Source organism: Ceratotherium simum, chromosome 1, assembly GCF_057802395.1.
Source record: "Ceratotherium simum simum isolate JZ-2026a chromosome 1, ASM5780239v1, whole genome shotgun sequence".
In the NCBI taxonomy this organism is placed as follows: domain Eukaryota; kingdom Metazoa; phylum Chordata; class Mammalia; order Perissodactyla; family Rhinocerotidae; genus Ceratotherium; species Ceratotherium simum.
Genome location: NC_141900.1, coordinates 87115576 through 87130097, shown reverse-complemented (window position 1 = coordinate 87130097; position 14522 = coordinate 87115576). Strand labels below are relative to the sequence as shown.

General features: G+C 41.0%; 1 protein-coding gene across 2 annotated transcripts in view; it reads right to left on the bottom strand.

Annotated features, from left to right (window-relative positions):
- Nucleotides 1-14522, bottom strand: part of MKLN1 (muskelin 1) — a 311196-nt gene that overhangs the window by 288141 nt on the left and 8533 nt on the right. Inside the window, exons 2-3 of one of the 2 annotated variants that reach the window (XM_087430799.1) lie at nucleotides 2152-2301; nucleotides 90-214 (exon numbers count right to left, since the gene is read on the bottom strand). In XM_087430799.1, the coding sequence (XP_087286925.1) occupies nucleotides 90-106 (17 nt within the window). In that variant the 5' untranslated portion in view covers nucleotides 107-214; nucleotides 2152-2301. The remainder of the gene's footprint in view (nucleotides 1-89; nucleotides 215-2151; nucleotides 2302-14522) is intronic. The other variant, XM_004430757.3, reaches the window with a different exon arrangement.

Below are 14522 nucleotides of genomic sequence, written 5' to 3'. Positions count from 1 at the left end.
GAGGAGAATTTAAAAATTATTGCTCTAAAAGTATGGTATATGGTTGAAAATCAAATAATAGAGGAAAAAGCAGAAAAGCTAACACTTACCTTATTCCAATCCCCATGTTCTCAAGTATGGAGTGGGTTATGAATCCAATAGTTTATGGAAAGTCTGGAGGATGGAATGCTTGGATGACCCCAAACCACGGCTCAGAGAGTCTGGATATTGAACTCTGGAAAAGAAGCCCATAAGGGACAGATTTGAAATCTACCTCTATTAACTACTCTCTGCTCATGATCCTAATGTTGATAAATGGTTTTAGATAATCTTCAAATCCCTTTGATGTTTGAGGGGCTTGATAAATCTTTGTTTACTAAAATTCTAATTGAATCTTCTGATTGGAAATTTATTTTATATTCTCACAATGAGACTTTCAACATTTATATTCATTCATTCATTCATTGAGCATCTATTTTGTACCAAATACTTTGTTGGTGCTAGGAATACAAAGGTGAGTAGGATAAATACGATCCCTCCTTACAGGGACTTTACAGTAGACCTTACAGTAGAGGGCTGGATAGAAACAGGAAAGGCAGCTCTGATAAAGCAGCGTGTTATGAAGAGAAAAGTACCAAGGGCCCTAGCAAGTCACTTAACCCAGACTTTGGGAGAAGTGGAAGTTAGTGACTTCTATAGGGAGACTTACAAGGTGTGAAAGAGTTAGTCAAATAAGGAGGTGGGTCAAGTCTGCTTCAGGTGGAGGGCACAGCAGATGCAAGTTTTGGAGGTAACTGGGCATGCTGAGTATCTGAGCAATGAAAATAGCTCATCATAGCTGAAGCAGAGTGGTCAGAGATGAGACTGGAAAGAGAAGTGGGACCAAATTGTTCAGAGCCTTACAAGCTATGTCATAGAGTAGATAGAATCTACTGAAATTTGTGATTGCTTGAATGTTGGAGTTTTGAAGGGGGAGAAGTCAAGACTGCTGCTCAGATTTTTGTCTTGAACAACTAGGCGGGCAGTGATGTCACTCACAAGGACAACAAAAATACAAACACAACACAGAGGAGATTGGGGGACGACAGGACGAGGTTAGCCTTGGTCGTGTTTGGTGTGTGATGCCTGGGAAACATTCGCAGGGTAGCAGTAGGCAGTTTGATCTAGAAGTCTGAGGATACAGTTTAGGAGTCATCAGAACATGACAGACAACAATTGAATCCACAGGGATGAAAGAGATATCCTGAGAGAGTGTCGGGGAAGAGAAAAGGGCCCAGGAGAGAACCCAGAGGACCACCAAAGCTTAAAGGATGGGCAGAGAAAGGATCCCTCAAAAGGAGAGTGAGAAGGTGCAGCTAGAGGGATAGGAGGGGAAACAAGGAGTGTGAGGTATCACTGAGCACAAGGGAAAAGTACGTTTCAACAAGTAGGTTGTGGTCAACAAAGGCAAACTCTGTCAAGAAATCAAGTAAGAAAAGGACTGTGAGAAGCTCACACAGGATGAGCACCAAGGAGATCCTGGAGCAGGTGAGCAAGACAAGGTCAGTGGAGGCAGAAGCCAGGTAACAGTGAGTTGAGGAATAAAGAGAACCAATGCATGTAGACAACTGTTTCGAAAAGTTTGCCTTAAAATTGGAAGATAGAATCCCTAGATTTTCCTCCCAAAGATAGGGAAATGGGGCCACAATGAAGCTCCCTCATTATCTTTACATTAGTCCAGTTGACTACACGGCAATGCTCTTGGTAGGCATGGCCTGTGAGTTGGACAGTGGTCCCAGGGAAATGAGGCCACAATGAAGGCTCTCTCGTTATCTTTACATTAGTCCAGTTGACTACACGGCAATGGTCTTGGTAGGCATGGCCTGTGAGTTGGACAGTGGTCCCACAGCCAATGCTGGATGTGGCTAAAACTGCCTTTTGTGCTCTCCTCCTAACACTTCTGCACCCGCCCCTTCACTAGGCCTCTGGGGAAGGGGCTTCCTGCACCCAAGGCCCACTGTGGTGCACGAATGTACACCTGAGCAGCTCACCTTTCTGAGAAGCCTAGCAGTGAAATAACCTTTATAAGTAAAAATCTGGTCAGAGAGAATTGTCACACTGTCATTATTGCTCACCTATTGTCATAACTCATGTTTTGGGACCAGTCAGTGGGAGGGAGAGGAGTTTTGTCACCTTGGAGTCTGGAGCAGGCAGCTGGCCCCACAGCTGGCCAGGCAGTTATCCATGCAGGGGTCCTCTCTGAGAGCAAAATCCAGAAGCCAAAATAAATGGGTCAGGTGGAAAACAGATGACCACAACTGCAAGCAATGCTGAAGGTTGGTCCTAGGGAGTGAAGGTGAGCCAAGATATAATGGAGGAACGCTGTAAGGGGTTAGGATGAGAGGGGAGGGGAAGGGGGCAGTCCAAGAGCAGGGACCAAGAACTAGAAATGGGCTGAAGCTGTTATGCACACACAGAGGCCAGGCACAATGGTGCTGGACAGGTAGGTATATCACCACCAGCTCTATGATCCGAATCCTTCCACTATGCTGTTTCAGTTCTCATGCCTTCATGATACGAAGTGAAGTTTCTGATATTCACAATTCCCAAAACTTATTTCCATAACCCCCTTTACTGCCACCATAACTCTGTATTCCAAGAAGAAGATAGGAAAGCCCTGGCCTGGGTGGTGCTAATAGGGAGCATGGGGGCATTGGCAGGAACTAACCTGAAAAGGTTGCAGTGGTAGCTATCCTCAGCCTAAGAACCCGGAGTTGAAGTGAAGACTCGACACGTTCAGTTTGGCCGTAAATCAATAACAAAACTAGCTGTATGGCTTGATTAGTTGAAACATTATTTCTAAATTGTAATCGTTCCAGGATATTTACGTTCTCTAAAATGCACACTATGACTGAAATGAGAGGCTTAACTGTCTTCAGTTTGTGGTTACAGCACAGAGAGGAGATAAAGAACAGTGAGAAACATCACAGAGAAATACAATATTTTCGCCTGGTGCACAGACTAGCTAAGCTGCACAGACTGAGTTTTCGGCTGAAGACTTTTTTTTCCTTTCACTCAAGTCAATAATAATTTACCCACTGCATATTGCTTAAAGCAGAGTTTTCATCTAATTCTCATTTAATGAGACTGAAAAGGAAAAACTAAATAATAATACCTCATTTGTGTACAGTGCTTGTCTTTCAAAGAAGACATCAGAACCTACTTTATACTATCTAATTTACAGTAACAACACTTTTATAATGTAAATACTAGTAAGGGCTATTATCATTTTACAAATTATGCATGAAGGAAACCAAGGTAGTATGTGGGAAAGAAATGACTGGTGCAAAGTAACTTCCATTTTAGAGGTGTAATAGCTGGTTTGTTTTTCTTTTTTTTTTTACAATGAAGCTATGCTTTAGATAAACCTGTTTATTAAGGTGTACCTTGCTCTTAAATTTTAAAATGAAAAATACTTTCCTTAAAAGAAATTACAGGCCGGCCCTGTGGCTTGGTGGTTAAGTGCGTGCGCTGCGATGCTGGCGGCCCGGGTTCGGATCCCGGGTGTGCATCGAGGCACCACTTCTCTGTCCATCCTGAGGCCGAGTCCCACATACAGCAACTAGAAGGGTGTGCAGCTGTGACATACAACTATCTACTGGGGCTTTGGGGGCAAAAAATAAATAAAATCTTTAAAAAAAAAAAAAAAAAAAAAAAAAAAAAAGAAATTACAAACACCAAAATGTTCATGTATTCCACAGATCAAATCTCTCTCACAAATCTAGATCAAAACCAGTCAATTCCTACTACCCAGCTCTGATTTTAATCGGCAAAGTTCTCACCATCCTATGCCGCATGTATTGGGAGTCGATTGTGTGTATCACTCTCCTCTTCACATGCATTATGCTGCAGTCATCTTGTCATCTCCATTGGATTTGGAAAGTAGCCTTACATGCACAAATTCTGCATATATGTAAAGTCATTGACACTTTTATGCTTATATTCACTTCCCTTTAGGGGGTAACATTTTTCTGATCTTTTCATGTATTCATTCACTCACTCATCCATTCATTCACACTCTCAAGCACTCATGCATCTATTCAACAAACATTGACTGTGTGCTCAAAATGTATAAACACTATTCTGGATGCCAAACATAAAAACAAGAAGACAAAATCACTGACTTCAGGAAACTCACAACCCAGTGAAGGAGCCAGAAGAGTTAACAACTGTAGTTCAGTTTTGTAGGTGTGGAGATGGAGTCATAAGGGAAAATGGTTTGGAGAGCACAGAGACGGCATTGGTCCCTGTCTGAGATAGTGAGAAAGGCCACCTAGAGAAGGCGTGCCTAGATCTAAGCATGCCAGGAAGAAGGGGATTTGGGTACCCAGGCAGAGGTCGCAGCCCAGGCAAAGGCACAGACAGACTAATAAGAGCACCCAATGCCTTTGGGGAACCACAGGAAACATGATGTGACAGGAGGTTCTTCAAATATTCTATGGCTGGTTCTATTTTACAATCCAGGACCTGGATGTCACCATAATTAATTCTATAAATGGAAATGTGTGGTCTCTGGGTTATCTGTCCTCAGTCATGTAAGTGAAAACACATTCTACATGGGACCTGTACCAAAGCACCTTTTGAGAGTCTATTTGAGGAATGTCACATAGGGTACAGCACGAAATCAAAGCTTGGGTCTGGTCTACCCAAGGTCTGTATTCTCCATATTTCATTACTGTTACATTCCAGGGGGTGACAGCTAAGAGCAGCCTACCTACTCATCAAATATAGATGATCACTTAGCCCATCACCATTGTTATTTCAGCATAAAATTTTTATACAGAAACACTTGCAAATACAGCATTTTCAAATGGCCTATGTTAGATAGGTCAGGTTTTTCCTGTTCACCCCTTCCCAACCATTCAGACTTGGTGCTGCGTAGCCTCCCACATAATGAGAGCCAGACTTAAAGACTTCTCTGAGCACCCCACAGGGACAGCTCTTCCCTGAAGCCTCTGAGAAGTCCTACATGAAAGCCTTTATGAACCAGGTCAGCAGTAGATAAAATGCAACCACTACCAAACTCATACAGAACCTTCCCTAGACTAACCCTACTGCCTCAGCAATCCTATCTGAATTCTTTTGTCTCTTAAGAAAACCTTTGCACCATCAAATCACGTCTTTGTTTCTATTTGGAAATTTTTCGGAGGCTCAAAATAACTCATCTATTTTGATGCCTGATCAATTATGGAATCCTCTCTAAGACATCATCCAATACTTCACCCACTCAATGAACACCAGTTTCCTCATTTCTAACTACCTCTTAAAGTCAATCCAATCTGCCTTTTGTCCTCCATCATTCCACTGAAAACACTCACAATGAAGGTTGCAATGATCTCTCTGTTGTCAAATCCAATGGTCAATTGTCCATCCTCATCTTACTGCCCTCTCAGCAGCTTCTTGGCACCCATGATCAGTCCCTTTTTGTTGAAACATTTTCCTCACTTGGCTTCCATCACACCACATTGGCTTTCCTCCTACCTCATTGTCTGTTCCTTCTCAGTCTCTTTTGCTGGGTCCTTCCTGATTTCTGAGTGCTGGGACCTCCCTTGGACTTGGTCCTCTACAATGGTCTGTCCAGTTTATTGCATTAGATAGCATATCTCCTGCCTGACGTCCGACTTAGAAGCTGAAGAGGATTCCTTTTCCCAGAAAGGAGAAGATCCTTAGGAGAACAGGATGAGAAAAGGCACAAAGGTAGGAAAAGGCAAATTGTGTTTAGAGAAAAGAGGAAAGTCTGGTGTAGGGTAAAAATCACAGGTAAGGTAGGTGGTAGCCATATTGAGAAGAACCGTGATTTGCAGCTAAGGAATTTGAACTTTATACTGAAGATAATAAGTAATTATCAGGTTCTTAAATAGAGGAGAAATATGAAGATTCATATTAAAAAAATAAATAAAATTTCAGTGGCTGGATGAAGCCTGAGCTAGAGTAAGGGGAGACTGGAGTCAGGAAAGCCAATAGAAGGTCACTGTAATAGTCTAAGGAAGAGATTATGGTCTGAATCATCATAGCAGCAGTGGGATGAAAAGCAATGACAAATCCAAGGGAGATTTAGAAGTAGCACTGAGGACATAGTTATTGATTAGATAGGGCTATGAGCATAGGGGAGAGAGGCCAAGGTTGAAGTGTAATGACGTTAACTAAGCTAAACAGGGGAAAGAGAGCAGGTGTGGAGGGGATGATGAGTAGCATGCTAAGTTTGCAGTGATCGTAGGACATCCAGTGTTGAATGAAAGATGGGTGTGCAGATCAGGAGAGAAGTTTGGACTGAATATATAGGTTCAGAAGTCAGTGGCTGAGGTAGCTAAGTCCTTAGGATTGATGGGATGTCCTGAAGAGGGCAAATAGTGAGAAGAGAGCCAAGAACAGGACCCTCCCAAAAAAAGCATGCAGGCAGCTATCAGAGGAGGAGACGCCAGGGGAGGAGAGTGGGAAGGAGCAGTTGGAGAGGTAGCGTGAGAACAGGACAGAATGAGGTTTGCAAGTAAAGGGAGACGAGACCTTCAAAAAGGAAATGCTCAACAGTTCTCCCTGGGGTAGGATGAGTGATAAGATTAGGTTTAGTTGTTAGATCTGATGAGCACAGTTTCTAGAGAGTTAAAAGTCAGATTGGAATGGATTGAGTCAAGACTCCTCTTGAAGTTCAGCTGTGAAGGAAGGAGGAAATGGCTGGCAAGAAGGTAGCATTGGGCAAGGTGTAGGAATTTTTTTTTTTTTTTTTTATGGGATGGAAGTCTTTAGTATAGCAGGTAGCCAGCCAGCTTCTGCTCAAATATCTCTCATGAGCTTCCTACCCCACAAGACAACCTGGTTGTTTTTTTGAACAGCAATTGAAAATCTAATTCACTTTGACATGTATTTGTTGAATGCCTGCTATGTCTAAAGCATTGGGCTTGGCATTTCAGTGCCTAAAAAGATATGCAAGACATGGTCATGTTTTGGTTTTTCATTTATGGGCCAAAATATGCCTTCTTCCAACCACAGCTCTCTGTCCTCTGGAGCTACACGCAATACGAGAAGAATTTCTTCCATTTAGCAGCCCTTCAGCTAACTGATAATGGTTTTCAGCTACCACCCGAGTTTTCTCACACGTTTAACTTTTGTGAAATAATCCAATCTTTATGTATATATACATGCACGTAAGCATATATGTATGTATATATTTTGCTACCAGCTGGTTGCTCTCCTCTGGACATCCGGAGCCCAGTCTGTCCCCTTTAAAATGTGGCACTCAGAATTAATCACAGCTCTCCTCATCTGGTATAAGCAGAGGAGCAGTGCACAAACCAGTTGGAGCATTCTCTCCCTTTTCCAGACTCAGTTCTTCTGCTAATGCCACCTGAGATTGATTGTTCTGACAGTCACACTGCTGACTCAGGGTACTTCACAATCAACCCAAATCCTGAGATCTTTTGCCCCTGAAATGTTGCTAAACTAGGTCTCCCAAATCTCATATTTATACATTTGACTTTTTAAAGCCAATTGCACGATTTTACATTTTTTCCCACTAAATATTTTTACATTTGGTTTTTATTAGCTAGTCGTAAAAAAGAAGCAAGGGCTTATGTGTAAGACAGATCTAGATTGGAATTCTGGTTCTGTTGTGTAGCCCAGTGACCTTGGTTGTGTCATGATCTCTCTCAGTCTCAAGCTTATCAGTGAAAATAAGGGTAACCATATCTACATTGCAAAATGGTTCTGAGGGCAGTACAATACCTAATATATTAAAGAACTCAATAAATATTAGTTTTCTTGCCTTCTTTTTCTTTCATTTTCTCAGCTTTGTATTCTTAGCAGAAGTATGCCTTTTAAGTTGTAACTCGAGATTAATACTCTTCCTTTTAATAAAAAAAAAAAAGTTGAGCAGAGCAGGAGCCAAGGACCAAAAGAATACACTTTAGTATAATAGTTAAACCTATGGGCTCTGAAACCAGACTTTCTGTGACTGAATCCCAGCTCCTCTACTTCCTAGCTGTCAATTCAGAAGCAAGTTCATTAACCATCCTGAACCTTGGTTTCCTCATCTGCAAAATGGGTATGACAATAGTTCCTGTTTCTCTGGCTGTTGAGGGAGATTAACTGAGATGATAGATGGAAAGTACTTTTGGACAGAACCTTGCACATAATAAGTGGTAAGTATTATTATTACCACTTAGGAATCTCCAGCCAAACAATGTTCTATTAATCCACACTTTTGCGTATAATTATTTCATCTACTAATAATACTGTATAACCTTCTGTCCCATGTCCCATTATATTGTGCACCAGGATCCCATGAAAACCTCTGTTCAATGCCAGGAACAACAAATATGCCTCTAATCTTCCAGATTAGTAACCTCATTTAAAACTAGCTACAGGATGTTGGGCAAATCACTTGGCATCTCTGGCCTCAGGCTTGACTTCTGTGTAATGGAGAAAATAATAATACCTATCTCTGAGGTCCTGATGAAAAGCGTATGGGGGACCAGGAAAACAAGAGTTGTCTGGAAGGATGTAAGTGAACCTGTGCTGGCTCCTGTAGGTGGCAATTTTCTTTTTCTAGGCAAACTAAACTTATCTGTCTGTAGGTTCTGGAACCCACCTTTTCCCTTTTTAAAAGTTGGGATGCTTGCTTATCTCCAGGCATATGGTACTTCTCCCATCTTCAGTGGTTCCTCCTAGCATGTCCATGATCATATCTGGAAGTTCTTTTTGTATCCTGGGATGTAGTTTATATGGATCAGAAAGCTTGAATCTCATTTAAAGATGTGAGGTTCTCTCTTACTCTCTCATCATTCACTTATTCTCATCATTCTTGGGCTCCTATTTTATCTTAAATTTCTCTTTAATCCTGAGTGAAAGAGCAATACATGTTTATTGAGGTGGATTTAGAATGTATAGAAATCACAAAAAAGAAAATCAATTGTAATTCCACTACCAAGATATTACCACTATTAATATTTTTCTGTGTAACTGTCTATTCTTTTCTTCTGAGCAAATATATTTAAAAATAAATGACCAACATTTTCTGATGTCACGACACCTTTCATAATCTGCTTTTTGCTGGATACACAGATTTCATCATAGGAATACATTACAATTTATGCAATACTTCTTTTTGGACACTTAGGTTATCTCCAAGTGTTCAATATAAAGAAGGCTGTACTAAATATTCTTCTACATTAAATTTTGTGAGTGTCTCTGGTTATTTTCTTAGGATAAAGTCTTAAAAATGAAGTTACTATGTTAAATGGTTTGCTTATGTTGAGTTTTTTATACACAATGCCAAATTGCTTTCTAGAATGCTTAAACCAATTTATATGCCCCATATTGTATGAGGGTGCTTATTTCTCTGCATCTTTATCCATGCAAGATATTACTTTAAAGTTCTTGACAATTTGCTAGGCATAAGACATCTGGTTTTACTTTAATTTGCTTTTCTTTAATTACTAGTAAGACTGGACCTTTTTCATTTTAATTGACCAGTTAAATTCCTTTTTTTTTTTCTTGCCTTTTCATATTCTCTACTCATTTTCTTTTGAGATGTCTTTTTTATGTTCGTTAAGAGTTCTTAATATATTAAGAACACTACCCTTTGTCGTGTGTGTGTGTATATATATATATATATATGTATATGCAAAAGTTCTAGAATCTCTCATTTGTCCTTTAATTTTGTTTGTGGTACTGTTTTATCACCATAAATCAAAAAGTTTTACCTAGTCAAATATATAAATGTATTTCTTGTATGAAACATAAACCTTTACTATTTGCTCGTGAAGGTCCCTTACTGCCCTAAGATCAAGAAATGCTTATACCACTCTCATGTTTTCAACACATATCACTTCTCTTGTATGGGTTATTTTTCACATTTAACTCTTTAATTTATCTGAAATGTATTCCATTCCTTCTTAGCCAGGTTTGTTCCATCCTTTTGAAACAGAAAGGAAGCTCTGGTTTCAAGAAAGTCTAACTCGAATTGGCTAAAACAAAAAACAGAATTTATTGGCTCCGCTAAGTGAAAAGTTCAAAAGCTTCAGGGCCAGGTTTTGTCACACAATGTGGATAGGACCTGATGGTTCCCTCTTCATTTCTTTGCTTTCGTCTTTGGTGACAGCTCCATTCTCAATAGACTCTCCCCTTGTGGTCCCAAGATGATGGCCAAGAACTCCCAGGGTTACATGTTTCTGCATTCACTTCCAGAAGGAAAGTGTCTTTGTTGTAGCATTCCCAGCAAAGGTCCTGACATTCTCTTTGACTGGACTGATTTAGGTCACATGCTCATACCCGAATCAGTCAGTGGGGACAAAGGGATGAAATTCACTGATTGGCATAGCCTGGACCACGTGCCCTACCTCCTGGAGATAAAGGGGGAGTCAGCTTTCCCTGAACTACATGGGTGTCTCAGAGGAAGGAGCAGCTGGGAAAGGGGGACACATGCGAGAAGACAGCTAAGGTAAGGACTATATCTTTAAGTATAAAGATTGTTGTTTTTAACAGAAAGTGACAAATTCTCTGCCATTTGCAAACTCACTTGTTTTATCACTATTAACAGGGTAGAAGCTAGAGGTAAATCATGAAACGACATGGTCCCTTCCCTAGGTGCTAAACCCTTTACATTCAAGCTGCATCACCTGGGTGCATCACAGTTTCTAAAGGTCTGATCACACGTGGTTGAAACAATTTCCTCCATAGCCAATTGATCTATAAGTTCTCTAAATTTCTTCTTTAATATGTGTTCCATAGACCCAGTAGAAATAGACCACAGCTCCAACTCTTTCCTGAATTTATTCTGGTAAAGTCTTTGTCTCCTGGCTACTTTGTTCTCTGGTTACTTATTTGAACCATTCCTTGCTTTTTGTTTTTAACTCAGGGTCTTACTTATACCATTTTGCAATGTCTTTTCCTGGTTTGTGACACCAGACCTATATCTTGATCTAAACATCTTTTCAGAGGACGCTTCCATGGGGTCAACTGGAGCTAGCTAAGTTGGACCCTGGAGCACCAGGCTTTAAACAGATCACAGCAGTGATTCAGAAGAGACAGGACACAGTAGTACCCACATACTATGCACCAGGCATAGTTCAAAATGTTCTGCCCCAGGCAAGCCATTATCCATCTGACCCCATCTTAGACATTGTTCCTGAGTATCTTCATAGCTGTTCTTTCATCCCTTGCTGCATCTTGGCCATGCCTGGTCTTTTCAACACACATCCCCTCTCTCCATCTGCTATAGACTGAATGTTTGTGTCCCCCTCAAATTCACATGTTGAAGCCCTAATCCCCAATTTGACGATATTTGGAGGTGAGGCCTTTGGGAGGTAAATAGGTCATGAGGGTGGAGCCCTCATGAATGGGATTAGTGCCCTTATAAGAAGAGACACAAGAGAGATGATCTCTCTCCATGGTGGATACAGCAAGAAGGTGGTTGTTTGCAAACTGGGAATTGTTCTCTCACCAGACACCAAATCTGCTGGCAACTTGATAGTGGACTTCCTAGCCTCCAAAACTGTGAGAAATAAACATTTTTTGTTTAAGTCACTCAGTCTATGGTATTTGTTATGGCAGCTTGAACCGACTAAGACATTATTCCTCCTCGCTATGTGACATACCTGTACAGTGACTTGGCTTTGGTCTCTTTTTACCCCTTCTTAGAGGTTTTGACCACAGTTTTCCTCTCTCTTCTCTAGTATTTGCTATTCTTCTTTCTTCAGTGGCGCTCACCCACCCTCCCCTGCTCCCTCCATGGGGCAGCACACTTCTGAAACCAAACTGCTTTCCGACCCTTTCCTACTTTGGTGGCCACTGGCAGCTCTGCCACTTTCAGGACACAAAGTGGACCCCTCATCTGCTGAGTGCAATTGATACCGACAGAGCTAAGTGAATAAAATTCCATATTTCCTCCATTCTAAGACCAATTGATTGTATGATGCACCATCACTTAATCACTGTTTTTAGAGTCCTCCCCAAAAAGCACTACCATGTTAAACATATCTATTGAAGATACATTCTGATTTTGGAAATATTAAAAATGTAAGGGAAAAAAGCTTGTGCCTTAGAATCTAGCAAATGCTCGAGTTGAATGATTCTGTTTTTCAGTTAACTATTAACATTAGACAGTCTACCCCATTCAACAGCCCTGCTCCTTCTTCATCATTATTCTTGCTATAAACATAAGCAAAAAACGAACAGAAAACCATTAATTGTCTTCAATACTTTTCCCAGGCCCTAGTTGTCTCTGGACGTTAGCCCTCTGGCATTATCTTCACAGGTCTGAGCCCTTCTTTTGAATGAGACCTGGTTGTATACCCCTACTCGGACCTTTTGTACTTGTCCTTTAAAAACATGAGCTTATCAGACACTTCTTGAGCAGCCACATTGATCTTTATTAGTTGCTCCCTTTTCTTCAATGAAATCACTAGTTTTATAAGAATTCACATTACAAGTCATTTTACTCCTCTTGAGCTTTCTTTCCTAGTTTCTGGCCAGACAGAGCCTCGTGTCCATATTTTCTCTTAACTTGCTCAAGTCTTCCTTGTGTCAGGTTAGTGAGTGCAGAATTGCCTTCTCTGGCTATTACAAATTTAGGGATGCCGTGGTCACTTATTTTAAGTTATCTGTCACTTCCACTCCACCAACACATTCTTCTTAGCTGGTTAGAATTAAACATAGAATAGTACCTCTTCAATAAGCAATTAGTTTAAATTTAAGTAATACCAACTTTATTTGATGCTCACTTTTCAGCAGAATGAGCTTGTCAGTAGATGTTGAAGTTCTCCATTACCCATATATCATGCCCCTGTGCAATAATTTTTTCATTTGTATTGGGAAAGCATTATGGATGTTGCCATAACAGGATCACAAGGCATGCTAGAACCACTTGACAACACACGGCCAGTGGAGAGAGAGCATGAGCCAAGACTGGGGTGGGCAGTACTCCCCAGGACATGGGCTGTCAATACAGAAGCTGGCTTGGTTTAGGGCCGCTGGGCTGTGCAAGACCTGCTGTCTCATACCAAGGTGAAGTTCAGGAAGCTATTAATACTAAGCAGTCCAGCATGAAGGGTAAGGTACATGTGTATCATAGTTTAAGTAGATCACAGCAAGGGTGAGGGCAGCTGAGGACAGCCCTCTGAGGAAGAGGACTGGTCAGAGATAAGCTAAACAAGATGACAGAGTCATGGTAAAGTAGGCCAGGGTTCAGGACAGGACCCCAAATCTACTGGGAGACTGGGATACACAGCAGAATGACCAAAGACTGAAGATGTGGAATCAAGGAAGAAGCCCAGAATCGGACAAACATAGGAATGGGAGGCATAATAGGAGGGATCTACAGGGGTCTGAGGCTCACAGCTGAGCTGACTGTAAGGAAGCCAGAAGCTGGGGCTGATACTGATGATCCACTTCTCCCCAGACAGAACTGGCATCAAAGTATTGGAGAGATTGGAGAGCTAGACCTATAGGTAGAGCTCCTTAGACAATCCAGCAGCTGGTTACTAGGGGAGGCAAGGACAAGACAACAGGCCAGGTGCCTTATTGTATGCTCCTGTGACAATGTTACTTCTGCTTTTATTTTCACCCAAATGTTCTCTACCAGGCATCAACCCTCAGGTTTGTGGGTTTCCATTTGTGTATATAAGTTCTTGACTTACCAGGTTACTCTGCTCTGCCTTTGATTGTGTGCGTCTTTTGAACAAGTTATAGACCTTCATATTGGCATAATACAACAGCTACCATTTACTAATACTTACCATGTACAGGTACCATGCTAGCTGATTTACACACACTGTCTTATTTAATTCTCTTGAGAGGTAGGTATTATTATCCCCATTTTAACAAACTATAGAAATGATCCATGAAAGTACAGTCTTTTATTATCCCCATTTTAAAAAGAGGAAACTGAAGCTTACATGGTTTATATAATCAGCCCAAGGTCACACAGCTGGGACACAAAACAGCTCAGGATTCAAACTTAGTTTTGTCTAACCACTTATCTGTTCCTTTAAACGACTACATTTATACTCTGATAAATCCAAACAATTCTCACTGACGCCTATCAGCTGCTAGATTTTTCATCTACCTGTGTATCTATCTACCTTCTATCCTCTTTTATCTCTAACTCCATAACACTCAGTACCACACTATGTAAGAAGTATATTACTAAGTACTTACTGAACAAATTAATGTAGTTTTAAAATGTGATTAGAATTACTATGTCCGGGCCGGCCCTGTGGCTTGGTGGTTAAGTGCGCGCGCTGCGATGCTGGCAGCCCGGGTTCTGATCCCGGGTGCGCATTGAGGCACCACTTCTCTGTCCATCCTGGGGCCGAGTCCCACATACAGCAACTAGAAGGGTGTGCAGCTATGACATACAACTATCTACTGGGGCTTTGGGGGCAAAAAATAAAATAAATAAAATCTTTAAAAAAAAAAGAATTACTATGTCCTCTCTTGGTTTGGGTGTTTATAAAGTCAGTAGTCAGAATTCTTCAGTTTGCTCTATAAAAATACTACATTCCTGCACA